The sequence below is a fragment of the Nasonia vitripennis genome, chromosome 5 (assembly GCF_009193385.2).
Source record: "Nasonia vitripennis strain AsymCx chromosome 5, Nvit_psr_1.1, whole genome shotgun sequence".
NCBI lineage: Eukaryota > Metazoa > Arthropoda > Insecta > Hymenoptera > Pteromalidae > Nasonia > Nasonia vitripennis.
Genome location: NC_045761.1, coordinates 7,174,122 through 7,192,904, shown reverse-complemented (window position 1 = coordinate 7,192,904; position 18,783 = coordinate 7,174,122). Strand labels below are relative to the sequence as shown.

Below are 18,783 nucleotides of genomic sequence, written 5' to 3'. Positions count from 1 at the left end.
TCGTTATTCACATAATAATGATTAAATTGTAGAAATAAAAAGTTTGTAATTCCGTCAATAATTATAATATCGTCGACTCAAAACTTTTATATCGCACACGAACATTACACATCCAACCCTCCAAATCAACAATTCCCTATCGATACTAGCCTCCCTATAGCAGCTGACTAAATCTATGTAGAATCCTGCCCCACACACACAACGATAGCCAATACATAAGCCAGCGCGGGAGGCAGCGTCGCATCGGCGCACGTGTACAGTCCGCCAGAGCTGCGCAAGCGTCGCCTCCGCCGCCGCAGTCATCGCAGAGAGTGAGCCGAACCGAAGCTGAGTACCTATATAGATCAGAGGTACTGCAGAGCGACGAGAGGGAAACCGAAACGAGCAGTCGACGCGCGCAAGCCGCAGCGTGAACACCTATTCCGAGTGGACTCTTTTTATACTCGTACGCGTTCGGGGTTCACTTACTACTTCTACCTTCGCTCTTTCTTCTCTTTCTTCAACTTATCGGTCCTCGTTTAACCTCCTCAACCCACGTCGGTCTCATTCCAGCGTGCATATACAGGCAATCGAAGAGCTCTCCGCTCCCTCTCGATTTCGGCGTCACAGCACACATATACACATCGCCTGTCCCGCTCGATAGCAGGAAGGTCGCCGGAGAAAGGGGCGCCTTGACCTTGAAAGAGTAAGCAAGTCTCTCTGTCTCGCTCGATTGATTATCAGAAAAGAGGAGAGAGAGAGAGAGAGAGAGGGGAAAAATGCCGGCCGACGCGGAACTAAGCACACTGCTCAGCAGGAGGCAGAAGATCAACGAGGACCTCGAGGAGGGACGCGAGGTGAAGAAGCAGTACAAGTTCGTCAACGTTTACACCGAGTTCCACGAGCTCAGCAGGCGGGAGATCAAGCAGTACGAGCAGACCTTCAACAGGTGAGTCTCTGTGTATGTTTTTCTTTCTTATTCTCCTTCTGTTCGGGGGAGGACGTTCCCCCCCTTTTTTTTTGTATACGGGGTTTTATACGATAAGCGTAACGAAATCGCGTCGGAATTTCGCTTATCAATTAGCGCCGTTAGGTGCGAAAGCCATTCGAATCACTTATGAACAAATGTGAACTTCTTCGGCTGTTCGAGCAGGCGACTCCGATGAATCGTAAATAACCGGCAGCTTCGCTGGCGCAAACGAAAAAGTGGTAAAAGCTTTGAATATTTTCCACGCGAATCGTTCATTCACGAGTCGCTGCGCTTTATGCAGAGCAGCTCGTTATAAGCGCGTGAAGAGTCTCTTGAGAAATTGGTATAGTACACACGCGCGTATAGCCAACCTGGTTTACGTTTATTGCGCGAGAAACGTCTTTACGGCTGTGAATAGAAGTGCCTCCGCGAGTCTCTCGGTTTTTAGACGGAGAATCGCTTGTAAATTAAGTACTCGCTTGTTTGCTCTTGTTCGTAAACTCGAGCTTTTATTTTTTCGTCTCTGCTCTCTGTGTAGAATAGTTGAAAGGAAAAATCGATCCGAGTCATAGATATGAAATTGAGAATCGCAACTGAATAAGCTTCCCAGAAAAAAAGTAGCTCTTGTTTACACTCGCTCCCAACATTGGAAATTCGATTTCGCGGCGCTAAAACATAGTATATTAGTCACACGGGAATATCCGCGATCAGATAGCATTACGCTCGACTTATCAGCGCGAGATTCATCGAGTGTGAAACTCGATGTGTAAACGTAATTCAATATTAAGCTGATAGTTCAATTTGTCGGATATAAATTTCGCGTATCGCGCGGCGATTAAGATCAATATCGTCGCTTGTTCTCTTGATAAGTATGCGACAGACTTGATTATAAAAAATCCGCCCTGACAAAGTTTTAGCACCGCAACTGTAGCGGACGCGAACCCGAAGAAACTCCTCAAATTTCTCTCACGTATAACGCGCACAGCACACGCGACGCTTCAACCTCGACCCGCGCGTCACTTATTATGTCTCGCTCTCCGAACTCTCTCGCACACTTGTACACGCCATTATACCCTCCTTCAGCTTCTCAAAAGCTCTCGCGGCAAAAGTAGGAGCTCGGTAATTTTCAAATCGTGAAAAAGAAAAACGTACGTGTATAAGTACGCGTGTGTAACTGTAAATGTCAAGTGTTTATTTTGAATGAGCGAGAGAGAGAGAGAGAGAGAGAGAGAGAGGGTTAGTGATTACAGCGTGTTTAGGGTTTTAATTCCTATGCATATCGGATGTGGACGTGAGATAAGACGTAAATGGGTCAATAAAGTGTGTCGAGCTTTTTTTAGTTTAATTAATCCTTCATAAATTTGATGATGGAGTTTCCAATAAAGCGTTGATTAGAAAATGCGTATGTATGCTTGCTACTGTTTTTCAGCTATCTCTCTCTCACGGCATCGTTTATCAGTTTAGGAAAGTCTCGGCGTATATAACGGTAACGCGAAATCCTCCGTTATGATCAATAAAATATATATATCTATTCGAATGCGAATTCAACTGGATTATTCTCGTTACTTTAAATCCAACTGAGAAAAAGGTGGAGATCGCATCGACTATAATTTCCACGAAAAAACGACCGTAAAATCGCTCTAAAATATTCAATCGCTATCATCCCAAGCTCATTTCCCAGGCGATGCAATAAGCCGTAGCAACCTGCACTTCTCGGAATACTACCTGTATATAAGCAACAATTTAAATATACGCAGGAGAAGACCTTCGCGGAGCGATAATACGGAAGCAATTTCCTAATCTCAAGTATACTCTCATAACCGATTCTAAATGCGAAGGCGTCGACGGCGCAGGTATACCGTGCAACCGGCGATCGGGTAACGATTTCTCGGGGAAGTCGCGGAGACATTCCTCCGAAGCTATGGGACCTGACAATGCAGTATATAAAACGTCTCTCTATAATCTCCTCGACTGCGTGCGCCGACACGAACGGCGTTGAATTACTCGCGAAGAGATAATTACACACGTAGAACGTCGAATAGCTTCAATACATAAGCCGATCGGCACGACCATACCTACTTAACCGGAATATCGGTTCGAAGAAGTCCATTTCTGGACTGGGAATTTAATACACGCAGGGGCTTTTGAGAAACTAGTTCACCTGTGCTATCGATGTGAGCAAGTAAGATTCTTACGCGTGTACAGGAATTATTGTATAGCGAGAGAGAGATGAGAAATCGCGAAAGTATAAGTGGGGTTCCGTTATATTTCACTGAGAAAGAGGAGAGAGTAGCTCTTTTTTTTTTTCGAAAATCGCTCGGCATTGTTTCTTCGTGGGCAAAAGAGGTGACTGAAATCTGTAGCGCTTCGATAAGCATCTGTAATCGTCGCGGCTTTTTCACTATTGAAAAATTCAAAATTAATGACGACGATTCTTATCGTTATACTTCTAAATGAACAATTGAGGGGAAACTTAATTAACACTCGCGCGCGTTTCCACAGCGCATTAATTTGTCGCTCCTATCGGGAAGATTTGTATGTAGCGTGATGACGCGGTGCACGATTTAATGCTTAGAGATTTCTAATTTTTCGTCGCTGCGCGAATGAATCAGCGAAACGATCTCTTGTACGTGTGTGTTAGAAATGTATAATCAAATGCAATCGTCAGCTCCACATCAGAACTATTCTATCCATACCTTTCATAAATCCTTGGACCTTAAACGCACTGTACATTCGCACAGCGATTATAAAATTGTCTCCTAAACAGCTGGCATATTATCAAGCCCTACACGGGGAATTTCAAGCCTCGGCACAGGACAATGAAAAAAAGACGCACATCCGGTATGGACCGTTTTCCCCTTCGCACGACACACGTGTGTATAGACCCGCATCTAAGCGAATTACGCTTTTTGTTTTTCGCGAGACGTCGTGCATTGTGTAGTCTACACCTGCGCCTCGGCACGTTTAATGCGCTAAAAGGGAAAGGAATTCCGTTTACGGTATGTGTGTGGCGATGCGGTTGTCGTAGGTGTACCTACACGTGTGTGACGTTAAACGTGTTATTGCCAAGATTCGTTTTGTTTTGTTTATAGTGTGCAACGTGTACCGATGAGGAGTCGAGATAGCGTTTTGTGTGCGGTATCGTTGATTCGCGGCGATGTAGAACGTGTGCGGGATGGTCGGGTATTGTAATCGTAATCTTGTCGATCGTCTCTGTGCTGATTGTTCGGCTCGATGGACTGCATGCGCGGTGTGTATTACGTTTTATTGGTGTGCGAGGATCAGCTCTCTTTTAAGTCGCAGAGTTTACACCCACGCGAACTCGTTTTTTGTTTTTTACATAGAATACGTTACATTAATTCTGATAAAGGCTGATATAGAACAATTCATTAATCATCGACAGATTCAGTTCAGTACGCCCAACATCTAATCTCCTAAAAACTAGCATGACTTGCCTATATATATCACCTACACCCGATCAATACATCTACAGTCGCAATCGATCAAAGAAAACAACTACCTACTATACTCCTGACAGTTTTTCATAAAAATCCGTATAAGAGCCGTCTATGCAACAGTGACTTTAAAAGGCCGTGTTCTCTCGTACGTCGGAATGATTTTCGCTGCGCGTTGCAGCAGCACACGGGAGAAGAATGTCGTCGCGAGGAGCACAAAAGCCCCTTCCCCTCCTCTCTCCTCGAAATGTAGGTCACTGGAAGGGGAGCTCGACTCGCCCTGGGGTGGCTCCACTGCACCCCCGCGAATTTTTTTTTTTTTACCAATTCCTGCGGCATTCCGAACTTTTTTTTTTTATATCGTTATACAGTTGCGCAAGCGGTGCAATTTTAGCTGGGTTTCGTATAGCATTTTTTTGCGGGGCTTTTGTATATTCAGAAGAAGCCAAGCGCTATATTGAAATATCTTAAAATAATTATTCTACTGCTCGATTTACCGTCCTCGAAGATATAAATGAACAAAATCGTCGCACCGAATCAGCCGGTCACTAAACATCCCACATCATCAACATTCACCCCTATGTATAAACTATCACATCCGGCCAAACTCCTCTCCATCGACCTATACAGAAAGAAGCCACTGCTCTCCCGCGACCATATATCGCTATGGCCAACTCGACTTCGTCGCGATTTACTCCGAGAAAACCCAGCGGGTCGTCTTACACCTCGTCGTCGCGGCTCTAAAACCGTCGCCTTTACGACCCCCATACCACACGACGAATTTAGCCTTTCTCTATTTCAAGAGATACTCTCTCTCTCTCTCTCTCTCTCTCTCTCTCTCCCGCGTATATTATACTCGAGCGAGAGATGTATATAATTGGAATCCACGGCTGCACACATGCACTGCAGCAGCAGCAGCAGCTATTTGACGGGTAATACGGGCCAGCTTTCGTGGAACTCTCTGAAAGCGAGTTTTCGGAGAGAGAGAGAGAGAGAGAGAGAGAGAGAGAGAGAGAGAGAGAGAGAGAGAGACGAGTTCGTTGGAATGAGCAATTTTCGAGGAGAGCTATATTGTTATGAGGCGAGATGCGCTCGTTTTCATCGGGAATCGATTTTCTACGAATAGACAGCAACTCCGACGACGTTTTTATGTCGTCTCTCTCGCAAAAGTCCTAATTATCCTTCGCTCTATATCGAGCATTTTTTCTTTTCTTGCCGGACAGTAGAGTAAGATCCGTAATTACGGCGAACGTGAGTTGGTTTACGAGTCCAATTTCATTTTTTAAAACCGCATCGCCATCGTCAGCTGTCGTGCGCGACGATGTTTATACTTTCTCTCGACAAAGTGAAACGTCCAAAAGAAAGACGCTATTGTTTGAAATTGGCCCTGCCACCCCCGCAGAATTTTTCCATGTGTTATACTCGCGCGTGGGTCGACTGTAATATTCCATCCGTCCTCCCCTGTGATCGTTACACACCCACACATACAGCTCTTTCGGTTTCCCCCTGGGCTTGTATGGACCTCCCCGACACGAGTGCATCGCTTCACACGACTCAACCCTTCCCCGATGTGCAGCGCGTGTAAATACGCGTCGGTTATTTTGACTTTATAGATCGCAAAATTGAGTAATATCCGTGCGTCAACGGATGAATCACTGCAACTGTGTATTTTTGCGTTGCATCGCCGTGTGTATTTTTTTTTTTTTTTGTTTTTTTCAGTCGAGAGAGAAGCAAACAAACTCGCTCCCCTTTGATAAGGCCGAGAGAGGCTACGCCGATAAGAACGTGTGCGCCATCAGCGAAGACCTTTAAAAGAGCAGTGGCAAAGCGACTTCTGAGAACGCGACGATTCTGCTTTTTATAGTATATAAAAGCTATAAACGTAAATTTTAGCAAATCGATTTTCGAAATCCTGCAAGTCCGGTATGTCTCAAAAATCGATAAAATATAGTATCGGAGAAACGTAGGCAGGAAAGCGAATTCTCGACAAGGCCGCCTCTTAATCGCGACTATATCAGAGAGTTAATGACGTCTCTTCGTTCCGCGATTAATTAAAATCGTCGCTAAAACTTTCACCTACTCGCAAGGACGTCGCTCCACTTTCGTATATTATACGTCTGTGTGCTGATGTTTGCCGAAAGACCAGGTAAAAAGGGAACTGTGTTCGCTGCTTTCGTCATACACCTGTAAGAGCCTTTGAGATACTCGGCGACTTCTAGGTGTTGCGTTGCAGTGTTTTTTTTTTTTTTTTTTTTTTTTGCGAGCTGGAGTAATTTTGAATTCAGCTTTAATTATTAACACGTGTCACTTTTGCTAATCTTAGCTGCTGCCTCGGAGTGTAATTCAACGGTGAGAAATTAAATAGTAGCCTTGATTTTATCGTCTCTAGCGTACAAAGCGAGGAATAAATATTTATTCGCTCTCGTAGCGACACGGAATAGGAAACTGTCGAGGCGATTACAAAAAGTACTCAGAGATCGAATATTCATGCTTACACTAATTAGCTCCGCGTGGAGAATCAAAATAAAAAGATACGACCGCGATCAAATGCGTGTATGGAAAGTAACGAACGTCAATTAAATCAATAATCGATCCGCATCGCTACTCATCATCGACTAGACACTTATCGACGCAAAGAAACAAACGCCCGCGAAGGCGAAAACTCAATTTATCGGGCTCCAAGAAAGGAAAAGCGCCGCGGCATTCAGATTAGCTGCAGACAACGGGAAAGTAACGAAGCTGCAGAGCTGTTGGAATCAATCTGGAGATGGATTTATTACTGACGCGTCGCGATTGATCTGTTAAATTTATCGGGTCTGGTGATTAAGTTGGTTAATAATGGACGTTCGAGCTTTTTGAAAAGCGAAGCTTCTATTATAACGAGACGATTGTTTATTAGCTCCATTTCAGCTTTACAACCACGTAAAGCCTCTCGCAGATCGATTCACTGAAAAAAAGCCACGTTTACAACCGCTCGCTTGAAAAGCAGCAGCAGCAGCGTTACGTAACAGCCGCGAATTGCACAATGTCGTTCGACTTTATCGTCCTTAAACTCTCCTACCGCATAACGACTGACGAATGTCTTGTTTCCCGCGAGTAATCCGAACGCGCGCGATTTGTACCCATAATGAGAAATTTTCAACTTCTCACCCGAATATATTAAGTAAAAAACAATAACGACACGTGTCGCACCGCTAACACACGCATTTCTACGCGTGACACAACACGAGTCTTTGGACTGAAAACCGGTGTATTACAAAGGAAATTCGTATCACGTAACCGCCGTGTGTGTGCGTGTGTCACAACGACGTTACAGCGCGCGGAGTAAGAAAATACGCGGAGATGAAACTAATACATTGGGCGGGTCAACAAAAGCCTCGTCGGGACACGCATGTAAAGTATGTAGGCGAATTCGAGTCGTATAGCTGCTCGCGCTTTGTCGAGATTTCGTTTGCGCAATTGGTTGTAATACACCTCAATATCATCAGCGCATCAAGCTCCTTTGTGTTCACCAGCGCAGCATCGGAAACTGTCTCGACGTACACACACACACACACACACACACACTTGGTGCAGTGCCGGTTCCTCTGCGACAAATACAAACGTTGACAAGTCGCGAGGTGCATCGTCAGCGTGACAAACAACGAGCGAGCGTTAGCTCGCGGGGGTGCAACGACCTCGACGACAACGACGACGCCTTTCTCTCCTCGTATACGACTATACCTGTAGGATATAATGCGCGCACGCGAATATAACCGCGTTACGTACGGCCGAGCGCGAAAAGTCTAGGTGTCTCCGTATTTATACGCGCACGCGATGTCCTATGGGCTGTGCGCGCGACGATGTGCTAACCGGACACCGAGAGAGAGAGAGAGAGTGTGTTAAAATTTTGTTAAAATTAATCCTTAGTAATCTCGCGCTTCCGCTCTTCCAGACGACACTTTCCTCTCGCGCTTATAATTTCCCAACGACAGTGTATATGCAACGAGACACATCCGCGGAAAAATTCTCAGCGGCAACAAAGCACCGATACGGCTTTCGCTTCGAGCGCCGATTTTTTACGTAACCGCGAACGCCGGAAAAAATAATCGGTTGGATCGTCCCGTCTATATATATGTATATGCGTATATACGAGGTTTAACGGAAACAGTGAGAGTTTCGCGCGTTTTACCATGAGAGACTACAGATAATTGGGTGTATGTGCAGCGGATACGCCGTGGAATCGTGAGTCGATTTATGGCAGTTTGTTGCGCAGACTTTCTTTCTCGGAGAAAAACCTGCGGATCCTTGCGCGATCGAGAAAAGGGATTTGAATGAGCGATCAGCGCCGGATTTGATATTCATGAGATGTAAAATCTGAGAGATGATTTCGATGTATTTTGCATGAAAAGCACGTAATTACACTTCCTGTCTGTAAAGATCGTCATCGTTGCCTTCTTTCACCGAAGCGATTCTTGCCTATCCATAAGCGCTGATGTTGATTGTTTAATTGCGGGAGAGAGTAGCGTGTAAGAAAAAAGTTGCCTCATTCAGTTTAATCAGACGTCACGCCTTTTTCTTGCGGCTAATGCGATTGATCCAATAATAGCGTATAATTGGAAAGTTAATCGCGCCATTAACGATTAAGACACCAGGTCGAGTTGATGCGCCCTGACGTTCCTAGTGTGAAAATCTAGACGAGCTTCCTTCTTTTTAGCTTGAAATAGACGATTGAAGCCATGAAAAGTAACAAAAACCTGCAGAAGTTCCGCTTATTCGTACGACGCTTCCCTTATCTCGAATAAATATAGAAATCTCATAAAAATTCAATACTTGAAAAAGGAAAAAAAAAAAACAAAAATTCTAAAAATTCCTCATCTCTATTCCAGATTCGACGACGGCCGGGACGGCTTCCTGGACCTCGCGGAGCTGAAGCGCATGATGGAGGTACTCGGAGCCCCGCAGACCCATCTCGGCCTCAAAGCCATGATCCAGGAGGTCGACGAGGACGGCGACAGTCGCATCTCTTTCCGGGAGGTCAGTCAACTCTCTGTTATTATTACGCCGCGAGACTGAAATATCGGGAAAGCTACTGGCACGAGTGCAGCGCAGCGGCTCTTGAATTACTCAGGGCGAGAGGAGAGACATATTCTAATTTCATCGCGTGAGCGGCTCGATTTCCGCAATTGGAAAACGATATGGGAGTGTATACTTCGCTGGGGTTATCGACGTGTGTTTTATTGGTGCGAAAACTTCAACGTTTAATTTTATACGGCTTCTGCATAATTTATCCGATTACAGTAAAGCCGTGATTGGCAGTTATACTTGAGGCGCTTCATCGTGTGGATAATTTTCATCGATTAAAAGGAACTTACACCTCGAGTTACAAGCAATCCTCATTGTTCCAGTCCAGTAGTGAGTCAGCCCTCGGCGGGAGCTTTTTCGTTAACATTCCAGTCGTCGCTTGGTGTATACAACGTGTTCTATCGGCGGCGATTCGTATTCCCTCGCAGCCAGACGCCAGCCAGAACAATTCCCGCATGTAAAATGCAAGGTCAATCGCCTAATCTCCAATTCGAAATGAGCCATCAGCTCGTAGAAAGAATCTTCAGCGCTCGATTATGCGCGGTTTTTTCAAGATTATATGTATAGTCGTTGATTTAATCGAACACTTCGAGAAGCGATGCGGCTATTGAATTAATAATCTTCGTATGATTAATACCGCAATGCTCGCTCGTCATTATAGGATTCGATAAAACCGCGCGTTTCTCCCAACGCTCTCACTCGGAGCGATTTTCTACCACACCGTGGCACACCTCGATATGCAGCCAGCCCTTTTTAACAGTTGTACACGTCAAAAGTGCCGTTTCCTAACTGTCTCACAAATTTCTACACGTACAGCACATATACGCGTAATGATTATGCGCTTCGCGTCTGCCATACACACACACACACACACTCGGTGACTCATCCTTCGCTTATTCAACTCTCTCCCTCGCAATTTTCTTTGTACACTGTATCCCGACCCTTTTTACGCGAGCCTGTGCAGTGGACGTTGCTCATTCCGTTAAATGCGCGCGGGTAAAATTAGCCCGCGAGAGTAACGATGATGAAGGTCAATTTACGAACGACCGATAATTCCTTCGCGGTTTGTTGTCTGCGTCTGTTTGCTGTCGACGTTTTTAGGTTTCCAGCTCGTTTGAAAAAAGCGCGCCAATTATCGGCTTCTCTTCGTTTTTTCTTCTTCTGCGTATAGGAGCTCTTTTTCTCTCCATCTCCTCGGCCTTCTTTGTGTATAACGCGAGCGCGAGACTTTTAACCGAGAGAGAGAGGGACAATGGATTTTCATTACGAGCACTGGGGAAAGAGTCGTCGTCGGTGTAGGTCTGCGGAGAGGAAAAAAATTCAGTCAGGATACACCGTACTTCCGGAGATAAGGCTGATAAGCACCGTGCTGCAGTCTAAAAATAAATTTACTTTTAACGAAGTTTACGCTTCAAATCGAATCCGTACATCCGATCAATAAACAGAACCCCAAGAGCATTTCCATGTGGACACGTGTCTCCCAGCAACGCTACGCTCGTCATCATAATCAACCCCTCGATGGTGCGAGTACACGCATGAATTTCATTCACCGCAGAGACGAGTTACTCAGCCGCGTGAGTCATCGCTCTCGCTCGATGATTATAATCGCTCCGAGTGATTTATCCGCGTGCACTTGACATTGCCAATTTTGGGGAAGCAGGTATACGTTATCCTTTCTCTTGGCCCTTTTTTTTACGTTTAATTTTATAATACATTTGCATGCGTCATCGTACGCATTTGCGTACGCGAAAAGTCGAGGGAGTGTATAACGAGTTTGTTTACGTATACGCCGGATATGTTTCTTTTTATTTTAGAGCAGAAGGAAGCGTCATTTTAGCGCATAATGAAAAGAGACACACGCGTGTTGATGAAAGTGATTCACCGGCGTGCGGGGGCACTGATTTCTTTGCGGCATTTTTTCTGGCTTCTTTAACCGGGCACAAAAGAGGTAGGATTTTTCGATCGTCGAGAAAAAAAGAAACTTGATTACTTTACAGCTCATAGTATGCTATTAAACCGTAAAGCAATTCCCTGGTGTAAAACAAAAATAGAAAAAACGCACTATCGATCATCAACCCGGAAAAAAAAAATCCGATAACGATTTATCCCCGTAGACACATGAATCAGTACAACGCGACGCGACCATCTATGCGGAATCGGAATAGGAAATAGTCTCGGGAATTACGATTATGCTCTCTCGCGTTTGACACACATCAGAGAGCGTCACGCGGGATGAGTCATCGCGTTCTCCGCTCATTGTTTATGCGTCGCGTGCGCGCGATTTCCCGAGCATCACCCTTTTTAATTTTCGAGAACATTATACGAATACCCCTCGCGAGATTTCTAGTTAATGATGATAAGTATACGTGTACTGTATGTTCGAATGACGTACGTTAAACGCGGGTACAAGCGTGAGCGCTTTTAGAGAGTTTTTTTGGCTAATTAGGCGAACTGGTATTACGGTTATACGATTTTCGTGCGGACTTTCTGCGCTGGAATGACGGGTAATTAAGATGTATAAACGTCGAGTTAGAATTTTACGAGGATGGGATAATAGCCTACTTTTTCTGGTATAACTATTTAAGCGAAGGCTTATGTTAAAAATGCGTTTTATAAGTGTTTATTTTTTTTTTTTTTTTGCAGTTTCTGCTGATCTACCGCAAAGCGCGAGCAGGTGAGCTTGAGTCAGACTCCGGACTGGGACAACTCGCCAGACTTACGGAGGTGGACGTTGACGAGGTTGGCGTGACCGGAGCTAAGAATTTCTTCGAAGCCAAGGTGAGATGTTTATTCAATTGATACCTATGTTTAATTTTTTTTTTTTTGTTTTACTGACGATCTTTCTGTGAAAATAATGATAACGTTAATGTTTATGATGACAAACCAGGCAATTTTGAAAATTACCAAGAATTTCCTTTTCTTCTTGAGTCAACAACGGATAAAAGCTTCCTTAAATCGTCAGTCACGATGCAGTGTAATCAAGCGTCTCCTTTGTCCCGACACTGAATTCCTGCAAAAGCAACGCAAACAATTCAAAAAAATTAAAAAACAAATTCCAACTTTCAGATCGAGCAGCTGCGCAAATCGAGCAAGTTCGAGGACGAGATTCGCATGGAGCAGGAGGAGCGGAAACGCGAGGAAGAAGAACGCGCTGCGAGGCGCGAACAGTTCCGACAACGAGCTGCTATTTTCGGCAAAAACTGAAGCTTCCGTCGTAAACATCCTCGAAGAAATAAACGCCCCCACGCGCGCGCGAGCTCGATTCCTATTTAAACACGCCTATAGTACGTCGACAGGCGAATTCGAGAAAAATTCTTGTTGCTGATCATTCGGAGATACGTGTGTTATATTGTAATGTAATGTGTCGTCGTTGAAATTTGTGAAAAGCGTTTATTTTTGAAAGATTTTATTGCGGACGACGTTTTAGCGAGAAGAGTATTTTATTAGTGATTGTCAATTCGAAATTTTTATATGAACTTGTTGCGCGAAAAAATTTATAGGGGAAACAAGAATTTTTTCGGGAACGCTCTTTGCGTGCGATGTTGTACACCTAATAGTCAAGCCATGAAGAGCGAAGTTTATTATTATTATATATATATTAACATACGCATATGTATACATGTTATGTCGTTGTTGCTCGTGTTTTTACTAGACAAGTCGTGTACGGTGTTTAATCGAAGAAGCGCGTAACGCTGCGTAGTAACTTTTTTTGCTAATGGAAAACACGTCACAATTATATACTTTATTGAGTATTGCCGAGGCCTATCTCCGCCTGCGCGTCGACGTTTTTCCGATCTCAATATTGTCATCGTCGCGCTATCTATACATTTTAACGGGACAAAACCATTCGCGCGGCAATTTTACGCACGCATGAAAAACGTATTCGTAACTAAAAAAACTCTGTGTATATAAAATATACCTATATTTATATTTACATGCGATTCATGTATTATTTAATTACGGGACTAACATTAACTGATCAATGAAAAGAGGCGCCTATGTCTAAGAGTTTTAACCGCTGCATTTTTTAATTATTTTTTCTGAGTTTGAATCATTGTAGAAGCAGCGAACGTAGAGCCTACATATGAGCGCGTTTCTTTGCAAAGTTTTTAAAGCATTTACGTCAGATGCATTTCGGATTTGTTCTAAAAAAGGGGTTGATTGAGAGCAAGAAGAAACGATTACAAAAAAAAAAAAAAAAGAAAAAAGAATACACACAACGACTGACGCACACAGAGACTGTAATACGTCCCCATATATACGCCTCGGCGCACCTCCTACATTATAGTAATTTTAACCGTTTTTTAGATGTTTAGGTTTGTTTGTATTCAGATTTTACCGCCGAGATAAAGTAAGATTTAGTGAGGATTTTCTTTAGCATAAGAGCGTTGTATATAACGAATATTGTAAGCGTGAGTCGCTGTCACTGTGTAGATTTTAACCAGGTTTTTTAGAATCATTGTTATTTTAATGGTAATGATCAACCATAAGTTGTCTGCTGCATACTTCTTTGAGAAATTGTATCTATTATTTCTGATAAATAAAGTCTCAAAAGTATCTCTAATCCTACTGCTCATTTACTCTACTTCTGCTTCGACCGGTTGCCTTATTGTTCCATTGTTAAATTGGATAATACGTTTTCCGCTACTCCAACCGTAAAGTTTAAAGTGCCCTTTGTCGCGCTGCCCTTTTCGTTTGTTTATAATAAGCCTCTTAACGAGGGCCAATTATTAAAATCACGGTAGAACTCTGGAATAAATTACTCCATTCGTAAGTTGCACATACGGACGTGCGTTTGTACGACAATGAACGTTTATACCTACATATGGTGCGTTATAGTCTTCCCCTTCCACTATGTAGTGCATCAAGCACTTTCAAACTCGCCGCGTCATTTTCTCTTGCAGCGATATATGTATCGAAGTCAGCCCGGGAAAATTCAAAATAGATTAGTTAACGTTTTTCAACAGTTTCGAACTTCGCAAATAAATCATAATTTTGAGTTATGCCGGTTACCTGATATTCAAATGCTGCAGACACCTAATTTCATCGTAAAATGTTTGCAGAGTACTATAAGGAGATAATAGCCAGTATCGCTCGGCGTAACGGCTGAGCGGGCTGCAGATGCCTGAGGCCGAGAACACCGACCGAGCGAATAACAGAGCCCTCTATACTGGGAGTGAAACCTTGCAGAATAATACCACGAATTGACGTGACCGTAAGAGGGCTCTCAAATTCGTCCAGTCACGACGGTTCCGCCGAGCGGACACACGCCAAAATCTCACTGGCGTAAACAGCCAACACACTTAAGTAGCGATCCTCCTCATAGTCGCGTATATGTAGGTGCACTTATACTCTTTCTTCGCGATTTCTCTCGAATCCTCAGTTTCTCCCAACGAGCGTATCCGCGAGCGCGACGACGACGCAACATCGCGGGAATGACGTGAGTTTTTCCACACATCAGCCGTGAAAAATCCGAGACAACGCATTTATACACCCAATAACCAACGAGAGAGTAAGACACGGCATAGATCTTATTGTATTCAACGTTGGAGAAGCCATAGTGAGTGTGTTTTCGAGAGACTGAGGTGCCCAGCCAGGATCGTATATTATAGCTTGCCCCCCCCGGCGGAACCTAACCTTAAACCTATAGCAATATACGCGCGGCGGCCTCTATACACACGCATTGCCTCCGCCCTTCACCCTTTTTACTATTTTTGCTTTGCAGAGTGGAAGTTGTAAGAGCTAACGACGAAGCCGCTGACTGATCAACGGCGACACGAAGACGAGAGAGGAGAGACTACTCGCCGAGAGGGGGATCAGAGGTTTGTGTGCTTGATGCCGATGACGCGAAAATTATACTTACTTGCTCCGTGATTTCTGATATATATCGAGAGAGAGAACGACAAGGATAGGCTCCAAAGACAGATCGAGAAACTGCAGTTTAGCATATTTTGGCGAAAGGCGCGTGAACGAGTGCTTTGACAGAAAGGAGAGATTTTCCCCTACGTGTGAGCGGAGCAAACACTCGATATTTCGGTGCAACGCCATCCGTATCCTTCTCGCTCGATCGTGATTTCGTGCAAGCTACGTCTGCCGAGCGTCGCGTTTTTGAGGTTAGGAAATCCTCGGACTCGTAAAATTTCAAGTCTCACACCTGCCTGTCGGTAAACAGATCCTTTTAACGCGGAAATTCGTCAGCTGACTTCCCCAAATACACCCGTCCATCTATAAAGTTGCGAATAAATAAACAAATAATTTTTTCGCTGCTACGTCCAACAGAGTGACTGGGCGAAATTCGGGGTGGAATGGCCGGCGCGATGTTGTTCGAGCGGGCGCAGGCGGTATCCATGACGAACCATAGCGAGGGTATCAACCTCCTGAACGAGATCGTCTCCGACCCGAACATCGGCATAGCTGAAGACGATGAAGAGAGCATCAGGGTCAAGGAGCAGGGCATACTCCAACTGGGTGAGCTCTACAAGAAAGAGGGCAAGGCCAAGGAGCTGGCCGACCTGATCAAAGCCACCAGGCCCTTCCTCAGCCTCATCAGCAAGGCTAAGGCAGCCAAGCTTGTCAGATCCCTCGTCGATTTCTTTCTGGATCTCGAGGCTGGCATAGGCATTGAGGTCAGTATTAATTGTAGTGAATGCTTGCGACATCAGAGCCAAGCCATGAGTGTGTCTCTGGTTTTGGATTTGTTTTTTCTAATACCTATGCTTGCATTAACTCAACTTGGTACTTCAAAATATTGGGATCTAGTCTAGGAAACTTATCCAATAATAAACATTGGCAGTAGTTAGATCTGATAATTCTAAGAAAATTTTTATTTATCAAGGTCTTTGAGAGCAGTATAACTTCTTGAAATATCTCAGCTTGATTCAGATCTATAAATAAACAAAGTCAACAACAGTCTTTGTTTGAAATCTTTTCTTTGTTTCGCATACTTCAAGTCTGATTTTGCAAATGTGTGTAATCATCTGAATTTTTCAAAACAGGTACAACTTTGCAAAGAATGTATAGAATGGGCAAAAGAAGAGCGTCGTACCTTTTTGCGACAAAGCCTGGAGGCAAGACTGATTGCGCTATACTTCGACACTGGCATGTTTGCAGAAGCGCTTCAACTTGGTTCTGCACTGCTGAAGGAGCTCAAAAAATTAGATGATAAACAACTTTTGGTTGAGGTGCAATTACTTGAAAGTAAGACTTATCATGCCCTGAGCAATCTCGCTAAGGCAAGAGCTGCATTAACAAGTGCTAGAACTACAGCAAACGCCATTTACTGTCCACCCAAAATGCAAGCTGCTCTAGACTTAATGTCCGGTATCCTACATGCTGCTGATGAACGAGACTTCAAGACTGCCTATTCCTATTTTTATGAAGCTTTTGAAGGGTAAGAAGATTCGACTTTTCAAACGTATTATTGATAGTCATTTTATTTAAAAAACGCCTTTAACATAATGCTTTTCTTCTGCAGTTATGACAGCGTGGAATGCCCTAAAGCTCTGACAGCATTGAAGTACATGTTACTTTCAAAGATTATGCTTCGCGCACCCGAAGACGTTCAAACGATCATGTCGGGTAAACTTGCTGTGAAATACGCTGGACGTGATTTGGATGCAATGAAAGCTGTAGCTGAAGCAAGTCATCGTCGTTCTCTTGCCGACTTTGAAACTGCTGTGAAACAATACCGTCAGGAGCTGAAAGAAGACGTTATTGTGCGTGCTCATCTCGATTCGCTTTACGACACAATGCTGGAGCAAAATCTTTGTCGAATTGTCGAACCTTATTCTCGCGTACAGGTAAATGATAATGCTTTTTGCCGAACAGTCACGTGAAATTCTCTTCATATTGTTAACGATGAATATTCGTTGTTTCAGGTCAGTCACATAGCGTCCTGCATATCTCTTTCAATTTCGCAAGTAGAGAAGAAACTGTCGCAAATGATTCTGGACAAGAAACTGCGTGGCGTTCTTGATCAAGGTGAGGGAGTTCTGATTGTCTTCGAAGACACGCCAAGAGACAAAACCTACGAAATAGCATTGGAAACAGTACACAGTATGGGAAAGGTTGTGGACACGCTTTACCAGAAAGCCAAGAAGCTTACCTAGCCTTATTTAACTGAAATTTGTACAATTAACAACCTATTATAATTACGATTATTACTATTAACGATTAGCTCCGTATTAAATACCGTCAATGAATTGCACTCTTTTCTTATTTTGTATTGGCGAAGTTTGCAATTTACTTTTACCATTTTCAACGGTTTGCCAGTTTCTGTACTTAATCGTTGGAGAAGCAAAGTCACACACCAAATTTCTTTACAAAAAAGAACCCGGAGAAAATTGTAGTAAAACCATTGTTTTTTGATGATATTTTTCGCTTTTTGAAATTTGATAAACAATTTAAATAAATAATCGAGTAAAACGCAACGATTTATTTGTTATCAACTTTCATGATGCTTTTCGTGGGCATTCAAACCGAAAACTGTTTCTGTTTTCAGAGTTATTTACAGTTTTATTTCTGTATGGGAGTTGCCGTTTTGAGTCGATAAAACCTTTACTTCATAGATGAAGATGACAATTTGCTCGTCTGAATCTAAAATTTTACACATTTTTATTTAAAGCAAAAAATTTTTTTTAATTTAAACTTCTCAAAACGACGAATAGAAAAATTTGCTCTCAATGTGTTCTGAACATTTTAAAATGAGTATCTTTCTTGACAAATGCCATTATTGTTGAAAAGAGAGCTTTCTAATTTAAAAAGTCCAAAATGTTTTTAAATAAAAAGTGAGGGAAATAATAAAATTATAAAAGATATACAATGAAATAAAAAAAGTTATGGTGCTTGCAAGTTTTAGTACTTTTAATTCTAAAATCATTCTCTCATTTTCAACACGAAAAAAATCCAATCCAATCATCGGACGGAAGAGAGAACTGCTTGGAGCAACAAAGCAGTAGGAATGCCTGCAGTGTCGAGTGTGTTTTCCAATGCGAGAAAGAATAGAAAAAGAAAAGGAACCATGACGTCACGCCTTTGAAGAGGCCGTATTCGAGATCGACGCCGCTATACATATACATTTCACTAGCTCCTTGTGACGTCGTATTATGTACTAGTGCAGCAGAGGCCATGTGGTTTTCTTTCAGTACCTATACGTCTATGTGTATGCGTTTTATACATAGGAGGAAAACCGCGTCAAACGTTATTAAAAGTTTGACGCAAGTTAGCATTATCTCGAGGGAACAATTTTGCAAATTATCGCAAACGCGCCGAGAAAATTATAATTGCGATTCGATTATCAAGCGACTCGATGAATGA

At 43.3% G+C, this 18,783-nt stretch overlaps 2 protein-coding genes and 1 long non-coding RNA gene across 8 annotated transcripts; 2 read left to right on the top strand and 1 right to left on the bottom strand.

Moving 5' to 3' along the window:
- The first annotated feature begins 362 nt into the window (after positions 1 to 362).
- On the top strand, positions 363 to 14,032 carry Efhd1 (EF-hand domain family, member D1). Its single transcript, NM_001159976.1, has 4 exons — positions 363 to 928; positions 9,273 to 9,420; positions 12,112 to 12,246; positions 12,535 to 14,032. The coding sequence occupies exons 1-4, from the start codon at positions 759 to 761 to the stop codon at positions 12,670 to 12,672; spliced, it is 591 nt and encodes a 196-aa protein (NP_001153448.1). The 5' UTR covers positions 363 to 758; the 3' UTR covers positions 12,673 to 14,032.
- Positions 12,109 to 12,539, bottom strand: LOC116417693. Its single transcript, XR_004227959.1, has 2 exons — positions 12,373 to 12,539; positions 12,109 to 12,311 (listed from the first exon to the last, which is right to left on the bottom strand). It is a non-coding gene; the product is annotated as an uncharacterized LOC116417693 (long non-coding RNA).
- Positions 14,033 to 14,707: 675 nt separating the features above from the next.
- On the top strand, positions 14,708 to 18,318 carry Rpn6 (proteasome p44.5 subunit). 6 transcript variants are annotated; one of them, NM_001159974.1, is made up of 6 exons: positions 14,708 to 14,804; positions 15,194 to 15,290; positions 15,748 to 16,094; positions 16,464 to 16,858; positions 16,943 to 17,267; positions 17,346 to 18,318. In NM_001159974.1, exons 3-6 carry the CDS (start codon positions 15,774 to 15,776, stop codon positions 17,574 to 17,576), a joined length of 1,272 nt encoding a protein of 423 aa, NP_001153446.1. In that variant the 5' UTR covers positions 14,708 to 14,804; positions 15,194 to 15,290; positions 15,748 to 15,773; the 3' UTR covers positions 17,577 to 18,318. The 6 variants fall into 6 exon arrangements, with proteins under 6 accessions (NP_001153446.1, XP_016844686.1, XP_032455943.1 ...); XM_016989197.3 differs by having other exon boundaries at positions 14,713 to 14,908; positions 17,346 to 17,897; XM_032600052.1 differs by having other exon boundaries at positions 14,719 to 15,053; positions 17,346 to 17,897.
- Positions 18,319 to 18,783: the final 465 nt, after the last annotated feature.

Excerpts from the sequence above, each read along its gene's own strand:
- Efhd1 (NM_001159976.1), top strand. The coding sequence starts at position 759 with ATGCCGGCCGACGCGGAACTAAGCACACTGCTCAGCAGGAGGCAGAAG. Across the intron at positions 929-9,272 it reads TACGAGCAGACCTTCAACAG|ATTCGACGACGGCCGGGACG; the intron begins GTGAGTCTCTGT and ends TCTCTATTCCAG. Across the intron at positions 9,421-12,111 it reads GTCGCATCTCTTTCCGGGAG|TTTCTGCTGATCTACCGCAA; the intron begins GTCAGTCAACTC and ends TTTTTTTTGCAG.
- Rpn6 (NM_001159974.1), top strand. The coding sequence starts at position 15,774 with ATGGCCGGCGCGATGTTGTTCGAGCGGGCGCAGGCGGTATCCATGACG. Across the intron at positions 16,095-16,463 it reads AGGCTGGCATAGGCATTGAG|GTACAACTTTGCAAAGAATG; the intron begins GTCAGTATTAAT and ends TTTTCAAAACAG. Across the intron at positions 16,859-16,942 it reads TTTTATGAAGCTTTTGAAGG|TTATGACAGCGTGGAATGCC; the intron begins GTAAGAAGATTC and ends TTTCTTCTGCAG.